The sequence below is a fragment of the Rhincodon typus genome, chromosome 5 (assembly GCF_021869965.1).
Source record: "Rhincodon typus isolate 14 chromosome 5, sRhiTyp1.1, whole genome shotgun sequence".
In the NCBI taxonomy this organism is placed as follows: Eukaryota; Metazoa; Chordata; class Chondrichthyes; order Orectolobiformes; family Rhincodontidae; genus Rhincodon; species Rhincodon typus.
Window position 1 is genome coordinate 91,908,903 of NC_063336.1, and position 17,459 is coordinate 91,926,361.

A 17,459-nucleotide genomic window follows, 5' to 3' on the forward strand; every position below is an offset into this window, starting at 1 on the left:
CAGAGGAAGCAGATGACGTCCTTAATGAATACTTTGCATCGATAGTCACAAAGGAGAAGGACATGGTGAATGGTGAATCCAGAGAGGGATATGTTGATATTCTGGGGCATGTTGATATAAAAAAGGTGTCTTGAAAAGGGAGACAAGCCCCACCACCCTCCCACCCCACCATATCTAATGGGAACCATCCCATAATACTGATTGAGGCAAGGGAGGAAATTGCTGGGAACTTGTATGAAATCTTTGTATCCTCACAAGAGAGAGGATCCAGAGAACTGAGAATCGCCAATGATGTTCCTTTCTTTCATAAGAACAACAGGGATAATCTGGGAAATTACAGGTTGTTAAGCCTTACGTCAGTAACAGGGAAATTACTGGAGAAGATTCTTAGGGACAGGATTTACTCACTCCTGGAAAAATATGGACTTATTAGTTACAGACAACATGGCTTGTTCGGGGGATGTTGTGTGTCGCAAACTTGATTAAGTTTTTTGAGGAAGTGACAAAGACGATTGATGAGGGTGGGAGAGGGGATGTTATCTTTATGGACTTTAGAAAGTCCTTTGAAAAGGTCCCTCAGGGTAGCTGATACAAAAGGTGAAGTCAAATCAGATTCATGGTGAGCTGGTAAGATGGATACAGAACTGGCTCAGACATAGAAGACAGAGAGTGGCGGTGGAAGGGTGTTTTTTTCTGACTAGAGATCTGTGACCAATGGTGTTCCACAAGGATCAGTGCTGGAACCACTGTTGTTTGTAATATATATAAATGACATTGAGGAGAATGTAGGTGGCCTGATTAGTAAGTTTGCAGATGACACAAAGATTGGGGAGCTGTAGATACTGAAGAAGATTGCCAGAGGTTACAGAAGAATACAGATAGGCTGGAGACTTGGGCAGAGAAATGGTAGATAGAATTTAAACTGGACAAATGTGAGGTCATATATTTTGGAAGGCCGAATGTTAGAGGGAAATATACAGTAAATGTTTGAACACTTCGAAGCATTAACATACAGAGGGATCTCGGCATAGAAGTACAGTTCCCTGAAAGTGGCAAGAAGGTCAAGAAGGCATATGGCATGTCTGCCTTCATTGGTCAGGGTATAGAGTATAAAAGTTGGCAAGTCATGTTACAGTTATATAGAATTTTACTCAAACGGCATTTGGAATATTGCATGCAATTCTCATCACCACACTACCAGAAGGATTTGGAGGCTTTGGAGAGGGTACAAAAAAGGTTTACTAAGATGTTGCCTGATTTGGAAGGTATTAGCTATATGGGGAGAGATTGGACAAACTTGGCTTGTTTTCACTTGAACACCGAGGCTTGTGGGGTGACATTATAGAACTTTACAAAATTATGGGAAGCATGGATAGAATGGATCGTCAGAGTCATTTTTCTCAGGGTAGAAATGTCAATTGCTAGGCAACATTGGTTTTTGGTAAAAGAGCGTAAGTTTAATGGAGATGTGAAAGTTCTGTTTTATGTACAGAGGGTGGTAAGTGCCTGGAATGTACTGCCAGAGGAGGTAGAAGAAGCAGATACAATAGTGACATTTAACAGGCATCTTGACAGACACATGAATAGGCAGAGAATAGAGGGACTGCACAGAGGCAAAAGGATTTTAGTTAAGGAAGGTGTCATATATTGGCACAGGCTTGGTGGGCTAAATGGCCTGTACCTCTGCTGTACAGCTTCTTTTGCAAAGCTCTTTAAAACTGTGCCCTCGCATTCTTGATTCTTTTAGGAGTGGGAATAGTTTCTCCCAATTCACTCTGTCCAGACCCTGCTTCATTTCTAAATCTCCTCTTAGCCTTTTCCTCTACCAGGAAAACAGTCTTAACTTCTCCACTATCTCTTCAAAGCTGAATTTTCTCATCCCTGGAACTATTCTTGTGAACCTCTGCTGCACGTTTTACAATGCATGCACGTGCTTTTTATTATGTGGCATCCAGTACTATATACAATACGCCAGCTGAGAGCTAAGTGGTACCGTATAATAAGTTTAAAATAACCCCCTTATCTTTGCCCCTATTTATGAAATCTATAATGCAGTATGCTTTATCAACTCTCTTTCTATCTATCCTGCCACCTTTAGGGACTAAGGTGCATAAACAACCAGGTCTCTTAGCCCTTGAGTACCCCTCAGTATAGGAGCCTTTATTTTACACTGTGTCTCCATATTCACTCCACCAAAATGCATCACCTTGCATCTCTCTGCATTGATTATCTCAGCAGCTCAATGCAGATCTATATCCACATTTGTCCTCATAGTCTCAGTAACAATGTATAATGAATGAATGTGAATTATGCTTAAATAAAAATTATGTGCTGGAGAAACTCAGCAGGTCTGGCAGAATCTGTTGGAAGAGAAACAAAGTTAATGTTTTGATATGGCTTCGCTTCAGACCTGAAAAGGGTTGGAAACGGTGGTTTTGTGCTGTTGGCAGAGGGAGAGGGGGAGCAAGTGGAACAGACTGTGAAGGTGCCCAGAGCAAAGGATAGACTGAATCAATTTAATGGTAAAGGAGAGACGCAGATGTAAAACTGAATCCATCAAAAGGAGAAAATAGTTTGAGAGCAAAGTTAACAAGATAAATAAAATGCAACTTGCGAGTGGAGGAATTGCAAGAAAAATGGAGTATAGAGATTATGCTCTGAAGTTATGGAACTAAATATTGAGTCCCAGAGGCTGTTAAGTGCCTAAGTGAAAAATGGGGTAACACAGTGTGGAGCTGGATGAACACAGCAAGTCAGGCAGCATCAGAGGAGCAGGAAAGCTGATGTTTCGGATCAGGACCTTCTTCAGAAATGTGGGAGGTGGAAGGGAGCTCTGAAATAAATAGAGAGAGGAGGGCTGGGGCTTGGGAATGTAGGTGGGATGGTAATAGGTGAGTGCAGGTTGGGAGTGGTGGGGAGTGGTTACTGAGTTTTACTAGTTTCAAAATCTCCCCATCCCTGGCTTCATCCCATGACCAACCCTCCCTCTCATCCCCACCTCCTTGACCTGACACAACCTGCCCATCTTCCCTCCCACCTATCCGCTCCTCCCACCTCTCTGACCAATCCCCAACACTCTCGACCTGCATTCACCTATCACCATCCCACCTACCTTCCCCAGCCCCATCTCTCTCCTCTATTTATTTCTGAGCTCCCTTCCCCCTCCCCCACATCTGAAGAAGGTCCTGACCGGAAAGGTCAGCTTTCCTGCTCCTCTGATGCTGCCTGACATGCTCCAGCTCCACAATGTGTTATCTCTGACTCCAGCATCAGCAGTTCTTACTATCTCTAAGTGAAAAATGAGGCGTTTCTTCAGCCTACTTCCCTTTGCCCTTCTTCATTTCTTAATTTAATGTCCAATGCAATGTTTGTGTCATTCCTTCAACAATATTTCCTCTTACTTTTTTGTACAACTGGATTTCTTACATAGGTGCATATAATTTCAAACACACTAAAAGAACTCCACAGAGGCTGCTATCCCATCACCAAGTCACCCTTTATTTACAGGTGGAGAGACCTTGACACTGATCCAGCTCTCTCAGAGTGAACAGGATATCTGACATTCCTGTTCTTATCTGTCAGCCAGAGCTCCCCGATTGGACCAGATTAATAGCTCCAATCAGGGGACTCATATTCTGTGCGGACCACCTGGCTGACCTTGTTACAATCACTACACATGTAAAACAAAATTTCTTACATTAATTATATAAATGCAAGAAAATAAGATGCTTGTCCATCATCACAGCCTTCACGTAAAAATGAAACAAGTGCGTCAATTTCTTGAACAAGCATGTGAAACAACAAATGACCTTCAGATTTTCACACACAGTTACCCATTTAGTAGATGCTCCGTTGCGTTTTCTGCTTGATTTGCACATATTTTCAATGGTCAGCATGTTGGCAATCTTCTGAATCCTTGTTCTCTTTTCATTGATCCCTGCATATTTATCTCTTGTGGAAAACAACTTTCTTGCAAATAAACAGATTGTTTACTGCTATGTTGAAGCAATCATTCGTTACAGTGGAAGGACATGGCTATCCTCAATAGTTCAGTTGAATTGAAATACTGACTTACAATGGCAGCACATTCAACCACACCACAATTTTTAAATTTTCATTCTTATTTCCAAATATCCCCGTGATTTTTCTATTCCCTATGACTGTAACCTTCTTCACCATGACAACCCTTATATCGGTGTTCTTCCAATTTTGGTCCCTTGTGCATTCCCATTTTCAATCACTGTGTCATTGATGGCTGAGAGTTCAGTTACCAAAGCACCAAGTTCTGCTTTTCTCCCTCAAACTTTTGCTTTTCCTTTAAAATGTTCCTTAAAGTCCTATCCTTGGACAATGTTTTTCATCATTTGTCCGAATGTTACCCTTTTGTGGCTCAGTGTCACATTTTGTTTGTGGAGGTTCATGTGAAATGTTTTGGAATAGTCTGCTATGATAAAGGTGCTATTTAAATTTCAGTTTCTGTTCTGCTTGTTGATACTCAAATGTTAATGGTCAGCCCCAACCTCAAATATATTTACCTCCCTAATTACTTCAAAGTATAAAGGCATTCTCCAGGTGTAATACAAAGCAAATCAGCCCACAAAATCAGAGGGCTGTATTCTTGTTTTGCATTGGTTTTAGTTAAGCACAGTAAGTTTATGCTGCAATTTGTAGTAGTGATATATTAACTAGATAGACGTTAAGTCAGCCAGATGCAGATCTTTCAGGATTTAAACATATAATCCAGGCTGTCACTTCAGTGCAGCAGTAAATGGGTACTGCACTGTGTTCTTTCAAATGAGACATTAATCTATATCCCATCTACTGTTTAATTGCTGTGACAGATCCAATGGTGACTTTCACACACAAGCAGGAGTAGTTCTGACGATGTTCAGCTCAGCATTTATCACTCAGCAAACATCAGGGGAAAAAAAGCAGAAAAATCCAATATTTATCTTTTTTTGGTTTGAGACACTTTGCTGTCTGTGAAGTGGCTGACACATTTGCTTCATAATATCACTTACCACACTTCAAAAGTAATTGACTGTGAAGTACTTTGTGATATCCTGAAGAGATGAAAGGTGACTCTTTCTACAAGCTTAATGTTTCTTTCTTGTCAGTGAGGACATGATTAAGGTTGTCTCTTATTCCTTTCAAATTCACATGACCTGTTGCCCCTCAAAGAAATTACGAAATACAGAAGAGAAGTTGAACGAGAGTTTTTAGAGTTTTCTTCTATATCTAAAGCTAAATGAGAATGACTCGATGTTGGTTTTAGCTGTGAAATGTTCCCTTCTTTCATTTGAGCATGCTCAGATTTATGGAAACAAAATCTTGTTTGAAAGCCTGTTTTCTGAACAATTAATGTTTCAAGAAAAAACAAGTCCTGCAAGCATTGTGGGTAGCATGGTGGCTCACAATGCCAGGGATGTGTGTTCAGTTCCAGCCTTGAGTGACTATTTGTGTGGAGTTTGCATGTTCTCACCGTGCCTGTGCGGGTTTCCACCACATGATCTGGTTTTCTCCTACACTCAAAAGATGTGCAGGCTAAGTGTATTAGCCATGACAAATGTGATGTCACTGGGATTGGAGGGCGAGATGTGTTTAGGTGGAATGTTCCTCAGAGGGTCAGTGCAGACTCAATGGGCCGAATCAACTCTTTCTGCACTGTAGGGATTCAATGAATAGAGATTGAAGAGTTACTTCCGCATCTTTTTGAAATCTTTTAAAACCCAGTTTGAGTTTCAGAGAAGCAACTTATGGACCATGTTAGACGTTCCTTCTTAACCAGAAATATTACCAGAAATTCTGCAAATGACATGCAAACATATTCCTGTAATAACCGTATCTTTTTATTTTGCAGTTGTCAGTCAATAAACATACTGCAGGTTCAGGACATTATTAGGTTTGCTATTTTCTTTGCTTTCACCTTCACCACATGTATAAGGGTAAGCGTTTAATCATTGGAGATGCCAAGAAGCTAATCATCGCTCGAAATATTCAATATTATCCAACATCTATTGACACAAGGGAGTCATGCTCGAAAGGAGCATGATGCGGAGACTGGGCGAGAACACAGCCTGACCTGCATCATTGCGACTTTGTAGATCTCCCACTGGAAGCAAGGCAATGATGAATATATTAAGCAGTTTCTCATTAAATTTATGTTTTCTCTCCAATGGTATCAAAGCAATTAAAGCAATTCCCTTCAAAAAAGGACCATACAAGCCTATTTACACTGGAGGCAATATTCTATTAGTTTAGACAGATTCAAATTGTAGTGATTTATTTTGATCAGCAGAGTTCTTTCCTTTAATATTCTGACTTTAAATTTACAAAACATGAAAGACATTGCAGCAGTGGCATCTGACGAATTCAGTCAGTCAAGTACATGCTAACATTGATCTGTAAAGTCAGTTTCACACCCATGCCAGCAGGTGAAATTCTCTTTGTTGAAGTTGTACTGAAAACAATTTGGTTGACCAGAGCTCAATTGACGTAGATCGCAGGCAGTAGCACAACCCTGTTTTAGCATGATTCAAATGTGATCTGACAGTACAAATTTCTCTTGAAGATGGGAGGACATCAATTGCAGAAACCTCACTAGCTTGGAAACTTTTAAAAAGCACAAGGATAACCTTGCATTCATTACAATAACAAAGTCAGAAGTCACACGACACCAGATTATAGTCCAACAGGTTTATTTGAAATCACAAGCTTTCGGAGCGTAGCCCCTTTGTCAGGTGAAGTGAATAGGCATTTATGCCCAAAAATTCTGTGTTCTGTGTGCTTCTCTCTCACTTCACCTGATGAAGGGTCTACACTCTGAAAGCTTGTGATTTCAAATAAACCTGTTGGACTATAACCTGGTGTTGTGAGACTTCAGACTTTATCCACCCCAGTCCAACACTACCACCTCCACATTATTACAATAATTCCACTTTATAAGCCAGAACAGAGAGGAATTGTGTCTCCTATTCACAATCTAACTTGCACAAGGAGCAATATTTGACAGAGACTCCGCTTCCTGAATCTATTCTGAGTTTTCACAGGCAGACTAGACTCGATTTTAACATTTGTTCAAGCCGTAGTCAAATGGTAGAACCTGTGGAAGTTCATTGGACAAGTTACTACCTTTCACTCAATCTGTCAAAAAAAAATTGGCCTGAATTTTCCAATGACAAGAGAGAGAATCATTATTCCAGTGCAGATGAAAGTTGTCCACTGGGACCGTACGGAATCCCCAATGTAGAAAACTCTTTGGGAATTACTGAAGAAATTTAAGATTATGGGGGCAATTGCCATATGATTTGAACTATCTAAAAACATCAATTTTAATCAGAGAATTTGGAGAATTCTGTGTCTGTTAAGTAGTTAAGAAAAGTCATATTATTAGCAACCTGGACTAATCTAACTCCTATACAGTGATAAAACTGATTATCCAAATTACACCTCCTCCTCAGATCCTGAGCTGACACCCCTTTCCCCAAATCCTGGCACCTTCACAGCCCACCCAACCTCACCCCTCCAAAATTACCCCTGGACCTGACAATCCCCCACTTCCAGGACTCAACATCTTCAGCCATCAGGCCAAAAAGTCACCCAAACTCCCTTGAGATCTGACACTCCACAACCCTATCACACTCCTCTTTGCTCAACATCAGCTCCCCTGCTACCAGACACATGCTCTCCCCAGGGATCCAAACAGCCCTGGCTCCCTGGGAGTTGACACCTCCATCTCTATCAAAGCTTGACATTCTCTACCCACCCTACTCAACCCAAAACCACACCCCACCCACCCCCAGGACTGGGCAGGTTCCCACCTTTTCCCTGCGGGACATCTGTGTTCCCAGCCACAAGAACTGAATGCTCCACTCCTACCGACCTTATTTACTTGACCCATTAGCACTCTGTGCCTGGGTCTCCTTCCAACATGGTACCCAACACTCTTGGCATCCTATCCCCTTATCCACCTGGCATCCAATTTCTGCCCACCTCTCACTCTAATGTTACACTTACTTCAGAAATGTAGCCTTTTGTAGTAGCTGTCAATCACATCTTCAGATCACACAGTACAACTCCTACGGCAGTGAAAATAGGACATGGATTGCCTTTTCCCAACTGTCATGCACTGCGGGAGTTCTGTCAGATATAAAGTATTGCTCCGTAGTTTGGAAGAAACCCTGATTGGAATCTCCCAGAGGTCTGCCGTAAAATAAAAATGAAGGTATTGCAACGCAATCTGTGTATGATTAACACTTCTTTGAAAACCTGGCCCTTTAAGCCTAGAGTTTCTTCGTGAAAAGTAACAGGGCTGGACTTTCACTCATCATGACCCTGAACTATTTCCCTCGATTCAAAATCAATTTTAACTGACTTGAATCTCAACTCATTCTGCCACTGTTAATGAAGACAATACCATGCGAAATGGGACAACTATTCCAAAGTTCAGTAGCCGTCTAAGTAGCTCAAACAAGGAATCTTAACAAGCTTCTGAAAGTGTCTATCTGCAGAAACAAAAAAATACATGCACAATGGATAGGAAAGGAACTAGACTGAGTTTCTGCACTTACATCCAGGAATTCCTATTCATCCTTATCCCTGCTAAAGAGATGGTAACACGGTAAAATGTTTCTTTAGTCTCAAGACCTTCTACCATATGGTGAGCTCAATCCTCAGTGTGGAGATAACAATATATGATTAGATGACACCAGTAACTGTGAGGATGATAGGAGGAGGAAAAAGAGGAAGGAAAATCTTGAAAGCTCATTTTAGGTTTGTGGGTGTGGCACTAGGCTTTACTGCCCCATTTTCTTTATAACAGTACTGTTAGACTGCCTAAAAATGGGGAGATTCTGTTGTGTTATATCTCTCAGTTAGTGTGCAATAGAGCTTTAAAGAGACATGCGCATGATGTCATCACCATATCATAGGATATGATATGACTTGAGGGTATAAAGGTCACCAACTCCATCTTAACTAAGGCCACTTAGGAATGTAGGAAAAGTGGCTTGTCAGTAAGAAATTCAAACTAACCATAGCTCAAGCAGCAGCATAAAAGAAGACTTCAAGTTCATATTTTAGCAAGAAATTTGGTGTGTTGCAATCTGCACCAGCAGTGGTCACTACAACAGCAATTGTTTCCTTAATTCACAAATTTTCACTCAAAAATAAGTTTTTCTGCTTCTACAATAATAAAGAGGGAGAGGAAGAAAGTCTGAGCATGGTCTCCAGATGGAATAGAACCACAGACCTTGCAAGTTTAATATCTTTGACATTCCTTCCTTTATCAATAAAATAAGAAAGATTACTGTCCAGATTCATACCTACTAAAGTGCAACATGATGGTGTTGCCAATGGACAAAGTGGTGCATAAAGTGTCTTGCTCAGGCTGCTACCATCCAGTCCGAATCTTCCAACTGAAATGGCTGAAACATTTCCTTTGTCATACTTAATGGCTATACAAACAACCTCAATTCTTTTCATAAAATGAAAAGTTTAATATGATGGGCATTTGAAACGATTATTTTAGATGTCTCATTGGAACCATTGGACTCGAACCGCAGCTGCTTCTTACACAATTTGTGAAGCTGACTTCACAATGAATTCATTACTGCTGAACAATAAATGGATTTTCATCACACAACTTACAAGGCACAAGTCAAGAGTGTGATGGAATACTCCCTACTCGCCTGGATGGGTACAGCTCCAACAATGCTCAAGAAACTTGACACCATCCAGGACAAAGCAACCTGCTTGTTTCTCATTACATCCTCTCCGTCCATCAATAATGCTCTGCAGCAACAGTGTGTACCGTCTACAAGTTGCACTGCACCAATTCACCAAAAGTTCTTGGACAGCACATTCCAAACACACGTCCACTTCCATCTAGAAGGACAAGGGCAGCAGACGTATGGGAACTCTACCACCTGCAAGCTCCCTCCAAGTCACTCACCATCCTGACTTGGAAATATATCGCTGTACCTTCAGTGTCGCTGGGTCAAAATCGTTGGAATTCCCTCCCTTACAGCTTTGTGGGTCTACCTACAGCACATGCACTCCAGCATTTCAAGAAGTCAGCTCACCACCAACTTCTCAACGCCAACTTGGGATAGGCATCAAATTCTGCCAGTCACATCGCACAAGCAAATTAATCACAAGTGCCCTATCTAACATTTTACTCTCTATACAATATGCTGCTACATTTGCCTGCATCACAACAGTCACTGTACATTGCTAAATTTGAAACACTTCACACTTAGGAGAAGAATTTGCCATTCTTCCTGTCAAGTTTAACCTATGATTTGGTCAGATCATTGCTGACCTGCATCTTCTTTATCCACCTACCTCATTTCCATAGATTTTAATACCCTTCCTTAAAGTCCATTAATCTCAGATTTAAAATGTTCAGTTGACCTGTCGTCAAGATCCCCTTTAGTTGAAGCAGGTTCAAATTTCCACTGACATTTGTGTGAAAAATTGGTTCCTGATATCAACTCTGATCAACATCTCTCTAATTTTACGTTATTTCCCCTTGTCATAGATTCCTTCTTGCAAACAGTTTCTCTCTTTCTACCCGATCAACTCCTAAGCATATTAAACACCTCAGTTATACCATACGCATGTAAAAGTTCAGGGTTCAGTCTTGGTTTTCAGCTCAGAGCCAGGGAACAGTGGTGAACCAGTGGAGGCAGCCAAGGTGGGCATGGAATGGGAACAACTGAATCTGTGACAGCTAGCAACATGGCAGCATTGGCTGAAACAATAAGGGTCAGCACCCTGCCTATTTTCCCTGACTGGAAGCAGCCCCTTTCCTCCAGGATCATTTGTGGAATGCAAGTGATCCATTGCTGGATGACAGAGATCATAAGAGGAACAATAGCAATTGTGAGTGTTGCAACGTGCTTCCATTCATATTTTACTTCAATAATTTTTTTTTGTTCCAGTTCCTCATTGCCAATGTAGATCTAAGGCTTTCTTTTCATATTAATTATTATTCCAGTTGTGTAATGCACCTTCTATTTCCATTGATGTACTTCAAATCAAACTCCCAAATCAACAGTTAGTCATATTACTGTTCTGTAAATTGAATAAAAAACATGCTGCTCTACTATCTCACAAGAATGGTTTGACTTAGACATTGGATTCACTGAGGATTTTTAATTAACAGTCAGGAATCAGTTTTTCCTTGACACAACTCATCGTTTAATAATCTTAACCTAAGAAGAATTTGTTGAATCTATGCTGCACTCCATTCTGAAGTGCAATGCTTAAACTAAATGCAAAGCACTGAATAGAGTTTACCCAGAACCTTATATAATTTAAAGAAATTCAACTGTATATTTTTCCAGTATCCTGGAGGCAATGATTAACATTTCACGAGTTTTACAATGCCCTTTGAAATGTTCTAAGAATGTGAAAGAAATTTTTTAAAAATCCTTTGTTCCTTTTTCCACATTAAGGACTTTGAAATGATTCAATACATACTAGAATGTTTTGTTTCAAATTCAAACATTATAGTGTTAAGAAGCTATGAATATCTATACAATGGACTCCGATTTTGGGAAGGAGATGAATGCCACCTACTTGAAAACTGTATAGAGAAGCCTGACTTGCTGATAAAGAAGTCAGTGTCGAACTGAAGTGTCATAGAGTTATATGTGCTGTAGATGTCATCAGGCAGTGAGGAACCACTCCACTCCTTCAGCAGCATATCACTTTCCACTGGTCCATCCCACACTTTCAGGATGTCATGTGATGCCTCAGTGTCAAAGACAATGAAATGAAGGCTGCAATAAAAAAGTGTAAAAAACAAAGAATTTCTCATTAGTTCACCTCATAAAAATAACCATTCAGTTTGAAATCCCATTATTTAAGTTTAAAAATCTGATTTGAAATCTCAGTGAAATATTTTTATGTTTCATCATTTTTGCTCACTTTTAGTTTTGCAAGGTTACAACTGTGGAAAAATCAATCCGTTTTATCATCAGTGGCTGAAATCTTCAGACCTCCGGTTCCTGTGGAAGTTCTAATGCACAGATATATGTAAGAAGTACCTGAAGGGTTTAAATTTCTGATAGGCTGATTGTCTGCTGCTCAGGGCTGTGTGGATGTCTCCTGAGCCTGAGTCAGGGCAGAGATTTGGTCACCTAGACTTTGTGGAATACCTACTCAAGAAAGTCAGATACTTTAGAGACTTTTAAGCAACTCTTGGATAGGCACATGGAGGATAGTAAAATGTAAGGTATGCAGGGTAGGTTGATCTTAGTAGGATAATAGGTCGGCACAACATCGTGGGCTGAAGGGCCTGTACTGTGCTGTACTGTTGTTAGTCGATTTAATACCTAGTTTGCCAGTGGGTAACTCCACAACTCATCTTGCCGAATTATCATGTGACCACTCTACTACATTCACAATCTGACGTAACTAACCCACCTGATCACCGACTGCCACCCACTCCCAACCACAGTAAGCAGTCACCCACGTGCCCATCTATCCATTTACCAGTATATAACCATTTATTAAAGGTCTTGGATCCTTCAAAATTCACCTGAATTGTGTCGCTGTGCCATAAAGATATGGGACTTGAGCTCTCCTTCCCCTGACTTTACCCACATTCCATGGACTAACTCTGGAGATGGTACCCTGCATGTCTTCATCTGCCAGTATTACAAAATCCCAGAAGAAATGGACAGTGTCATATGATCAGTAGAAACTTAGCAGAAAGTAGCAATGAGCCCAGTTTTGCTGCTGACTGGAAGAGCAAGGCCATGGTTCAAGAGCCACCTCTCTGAAAGCAGAATCATTTTCACACAATACTTGAGTCCAATTCGGATCTGCACTGTTCTGTTGCACTTTGTTTAGATTTTGGAAGAATGGTCAGATTCTGTTCATCACGTAGGATGGGTTAATTGTCTGGCTGGCTCAAGCTCATTTCCTGTGGTATCTCTTTACCATCAGTTGACCAGTTTCTCACAAATTAACTAATGTTGCTTTCCTTCATATTTCTGTTATGACACACTCTGCCAATTGTTTTACTTTTGTTCCCAGTATGATTATCCTAATTTGTTTGCTTTCCAACGGGAATTTTCATGCCTGCCATAGTTGGAACAAATTCATAGATTCATAGAGGGCAGAAAAGGACCTTTGGCCCATTGAGTCTGCACCGACATAACTACCATTAAAAGTGCGCTAATCACAATTTCCTGCACTTGTCCCTAATCCTTGAAGGTTACGATATTTGAGGTGCTCATCTAAATTTTTTTTTAAAGGTTGTAAGGTTTCCAGCCCTAATACCTTCCCAAGCAGTGCATTCCACATTCCCACCACCCCCTGACTGAAACTGTTTTTTTTCCAAAATTCCCTCAGAATCTCCTGCTCCTTATCCTAAAATTATGCCCTCTCATGATTGACCCCTCAACCAAGGGGAACAACTGCTCTCTATTCACCCAGTCCATACCTCTCATAATCTTATTCTCCTCAATCATGTGTCCCTTCAGTCTTCTCTGCTCTCAATTTCTCCAACCCTGGCAACATCCTGGTGAACATTCTCTGGACTGAAATGGAGCAATGCACAGCAAATCAGACCACTGGAGGTGATTTGCTCTCTATACTTGTCCCTTTCTGTCCCAATTGAATATACATCACTTTGGCAGATGATTAATTGAGGCAGAGGTTCCTATTCTCAAGAAAACAAGGGGTAAAAGATCTCATAGCATCAATGGATCATTATATTTTTCAAGTATTTATAAAGATTGTTGAGACTTTTTTGTCACTGTTTTGTAATTGTTACATTAATGGTAAATAATGGACAAGTGAATTTTAATTTCTACGGTCTCACTGTTGCACCTGAATGCTTTCAGGAATGCAGTTTTTTTTGTCAGAAAAGAAGAAACGATAACCTAAAATAACAGCAATGAACAGCTGACCACAGATTCGGGCAAGCTTCCACAGAACCCATGTGGAATGACCAAAACTGTCTAAATTTATGATGTTTGTCTCAAAATTTAAATGATTTAACCTTTTTTTTCCAAGTACCATACACTTTCTATTATAAACTTATTAGCTGTGTTCTTGATGTTGCATCTGTATTATTATTTTCTCAAGCTTAGGAGGGAATAAAATTCATCTCTCTCTCTCACTCAAGAAAACTTAATTCCTGTGTTTTCTAGTGTAAGTACATTTTGAGTGAAGTGTGAGAGCTGCATATTAAAGAAAAACATACTTTGTGACCAACTGAGAGGGGATTAGAAGAGAGGAGAAGGAGAGTTGATTTCCCTTCCTCATCCAGTTGTGACACCACATATAATTACTTTATCTTAACCCTATTTACAACTTTAAGTATCATCATTGCCTTCTTCCCTTTCAGATCTATTCAAATTTGCACAGATTAATGAGTTGACCTTTGTTAATTGGTTAAAGCAACAATTGACTGATTCAGTGTTGGGAAATTTGCATCTAATCATTCAATTACAGCAAACTTGGATAAACAAGCAAATACTTTATACTTGAATTACCAGAAATTTACTATATCATGATCTCCGCTATGTCAGAGTAGTCAGTTGAGGGTGTGAGTGAAAAGGCTCTCTGCTGTTAAATTTTAATTAAGGCAAAGTTGCATTTTTATTTCAGTGATTTATGCTGTAAATAAACTATAATAGTGATGTGTTTACACCCACAGTGTGTTTCTATTAATTAGTTTGTGATTTTACATTGATTATGAGGATTTCTTGATCAACTGGCTCGTTCCTGGTCCCATTGCTGCTGGTTAATGAAAAGTTTTCTGATTACTTTAATATGCCTGAGCTGCACCCCAATCAGAAAATTTAGGTGTGAATATCACAGAATTTATTAAAAACAAACCCTGTTCTACTCCAAGAATGATTATAGTCTTGATAGACAAAAAAACTTCCATTCCAAAATAAAATAAGCTTCCTAGAATTGAGAATTGAAATGATTGCAATATACTATCAATATCAACCAACAAGTTCTGCCAAATGGAAAGAAGGACAAATGGGGAGCAGTGTGGATCTTGCAGCTTAGTTAAAGATTTATTATAGTTTTTTTTACAGTTTTACAACTATTACAGTTTATGAATATAGGATTATTTCTCCTTTTTTTTATTGACATTCAAGAAAAACAAAAAAAACATGAATTTTTTTTCAAATGGACTTCTTTTGTAAACAGTTCTTTTTTTAAAGGTCTAATGTGAGCAGCTGAAGTTTTTGTTTCATCCTTAATTGAGAAATTAAAACTGTGATATATATTTTAGAGGGTTTTTTTTTACATTCTAAAGGTTTAAAAGCAAATTGTTTTTTTTACAAATAAGGAGTTGTGCTTTTGTTCTGCCAAGTCCTACCTGTGGTCAGTTCTGGAGAAGGTTTTTGTTTCTCTTTGAGGAACTTATTGAAGAGGAATCATTTTTATTCAGTTAGCTAAGTGGTTGATTTTATTGAATTTTTATATGTTTGATCAGTCAGATTGATGGGTTCTTGTTAGGTCTCCAGTGGCCATTCCTCAACCAAATAGATGTTCAGTTTTTGGAACAGTTGCAGGGGATAGTCTCTCTTGGGGGGGACCAGTCAATTATTGGACACTTGGAATGATTCTTATGTTAGGCAATGTTTGACAAGATTTACTCAAATTATTGTTAATTCTAGTCCTGTCTAGGATGGTCCTGTCAGGGGCATAGATGGACAATTGTGTGGGAATTAATGTAAATTTAGGATGGTTTGTTCCTTTCTTGGTGCTAAGATTAAGGACGTTTCTAAATGTTTTGAACATGTAGTTAAAGCTGAGACTGAGAAAGCAGAAAGTATTGCTCACATTGATAAGAATGAGATTTTTTAAGGAGAAGATTAAAGCAGTACAGAGTAAATTTAAGAGGTTACATAGTGGGTTTAAAAAAAACACATTTAAAAGTAGTAATTTCTGGTTTACTCCCAATTCCAAACTCAAACAAGTTAAGAGAAGATAAATCAATTGGTGAAGAGCTGGTGTATTGTTCAAGGTTTCAGGTTTTTGGATAATTGGAATGTCTTTTGGGATAGAAAAGACCTGTTCAAAAAAAGATAAGTCTAACCTAAACTGGAAAGGAACCAATATCTTAACAGGGAGATTTGCTCATTCTATTAAGGGAGACTTTATACTAATAGAGAAGGCGAGTGGAGGAATTCTAAGTAGCAGTGTAAACAGAAGGATTGATGGGGAAGTTCCTGAATGTGAGGAGAGCACATCAGTGAGAAAAGAAAGACAAGACAGAGTCAGAGTATGTAGTAACTCTGAAGAATTAAATTGTATTTATTTCAATGCAAGAGATCTCACAGGTAAGGCTGATGAACTGATGGGATTGGGACACCATAGCTATTGCAGAAACTTGGCTGAGAGATGGATAAGACTGGCAGCTCAATGTTCCTGGTTTTACATGCCTTAGGAAGGATAGAAAAAGAGGCAAGAAAGTGGGGGGGCGGGGGGTGGGGTGGGGTGTGGTGTTAGTGGCTGGTGTTTTTGATTACATCACTGCTGTAACTAGGGAAGATATTTCTGAAAAATCGTCCAGTGAAAATACATGTGTAGAAATTACAAATAAGAAGGGAAAGATCACTTTGGAATTCTACTAAAGGCTCCCAAATAGAAAGAGAGAAACTAAGAAACATATGTAGGGAGATCTCCAATATATGTAAGCATAATAATGTTGTAATAATGGGGGATTTTAATTTTCCAAACATTGGCTGGGATTACCATAGTGTTAAAGGTTTGGATGGTGAAGAGTTTGTCAAATGTGCTCAAGAAAATTTTCTTCATCAATATGCGGATGCTCCTACCAGAAAAGGAGCAAAACTAGACTGTCATTTGGGCAATAAGGCAGGGCAGATGACTGAAGTAAAAGGGGGAGAACACTCTGGGTCTAGCGATCATAATTCCATTAGTTTCAAAATGGTTATGGAAAAGGATAAGTCTTTCGTAAAAGTTAAAGCACCTAATTGGAGTAAGGCAAAATATTAATGGCATGTGACAAGAACTTTCAAAAGTTGATTGCAGCAGACTGGTCGCAGGTAAAAGGATGTCTGGCAAATGGGAGGCATTCATGAGTGTGATGGCAAGAGTTCAGAGGCATTTTGTTCCTGTTAGAGTGAAGGGTAAGTGTGGGGTAAGATTAAGGAACAACGGATATTGAGGTTCTAATCAAGAATAAAAGAGATTTTTTTTTAGATATAGACAACTTGGTTCAATTGAATCTCTTAATCAATATAAAGGATGTAGAGGCATTCTTAAGAGAGAAATCAGGAATACAAAGAGGGTCTATGAGATGGCATTGGCAGATAAGGCTAAGGATAATCCAAAGATATTCTACAAATACATCAAGAGTAAGAGGATAACTAGAGAGAGGTTTGGGCCTCTTAAAGTTCAAGGAGGTCGTCTTTGTGTTGAACTCCAAGAGATGGGAGAGATACTAAATCAAT

At 39.5% G+C, this 17,459-nt stretch overlaps 1 protein-coding gene across 1 annotated transcript in view; it reads right to left on the bottom strand.

The window, feature by feature from the left end:
* LOC109928798 (CUB and sushi domain-containing protein 1-like) overlaps window positions 1–17,459 on the bottom strand; it is a 2,165,117-nt gene that overhangs the window by 399,093 nt on the left and 1,748,565 nt on the right. The window contains exon 30 of the mRNA XM_048597409.1: window positions 11,584–11,786. Coding sequence (XP_048453366.1) covers window positions 11,584–11,786 — 203 coding nt within the window. The remainder of the gene's footprint in view (window positions 1–11,583; window positions 11,787–17,459) is intronic.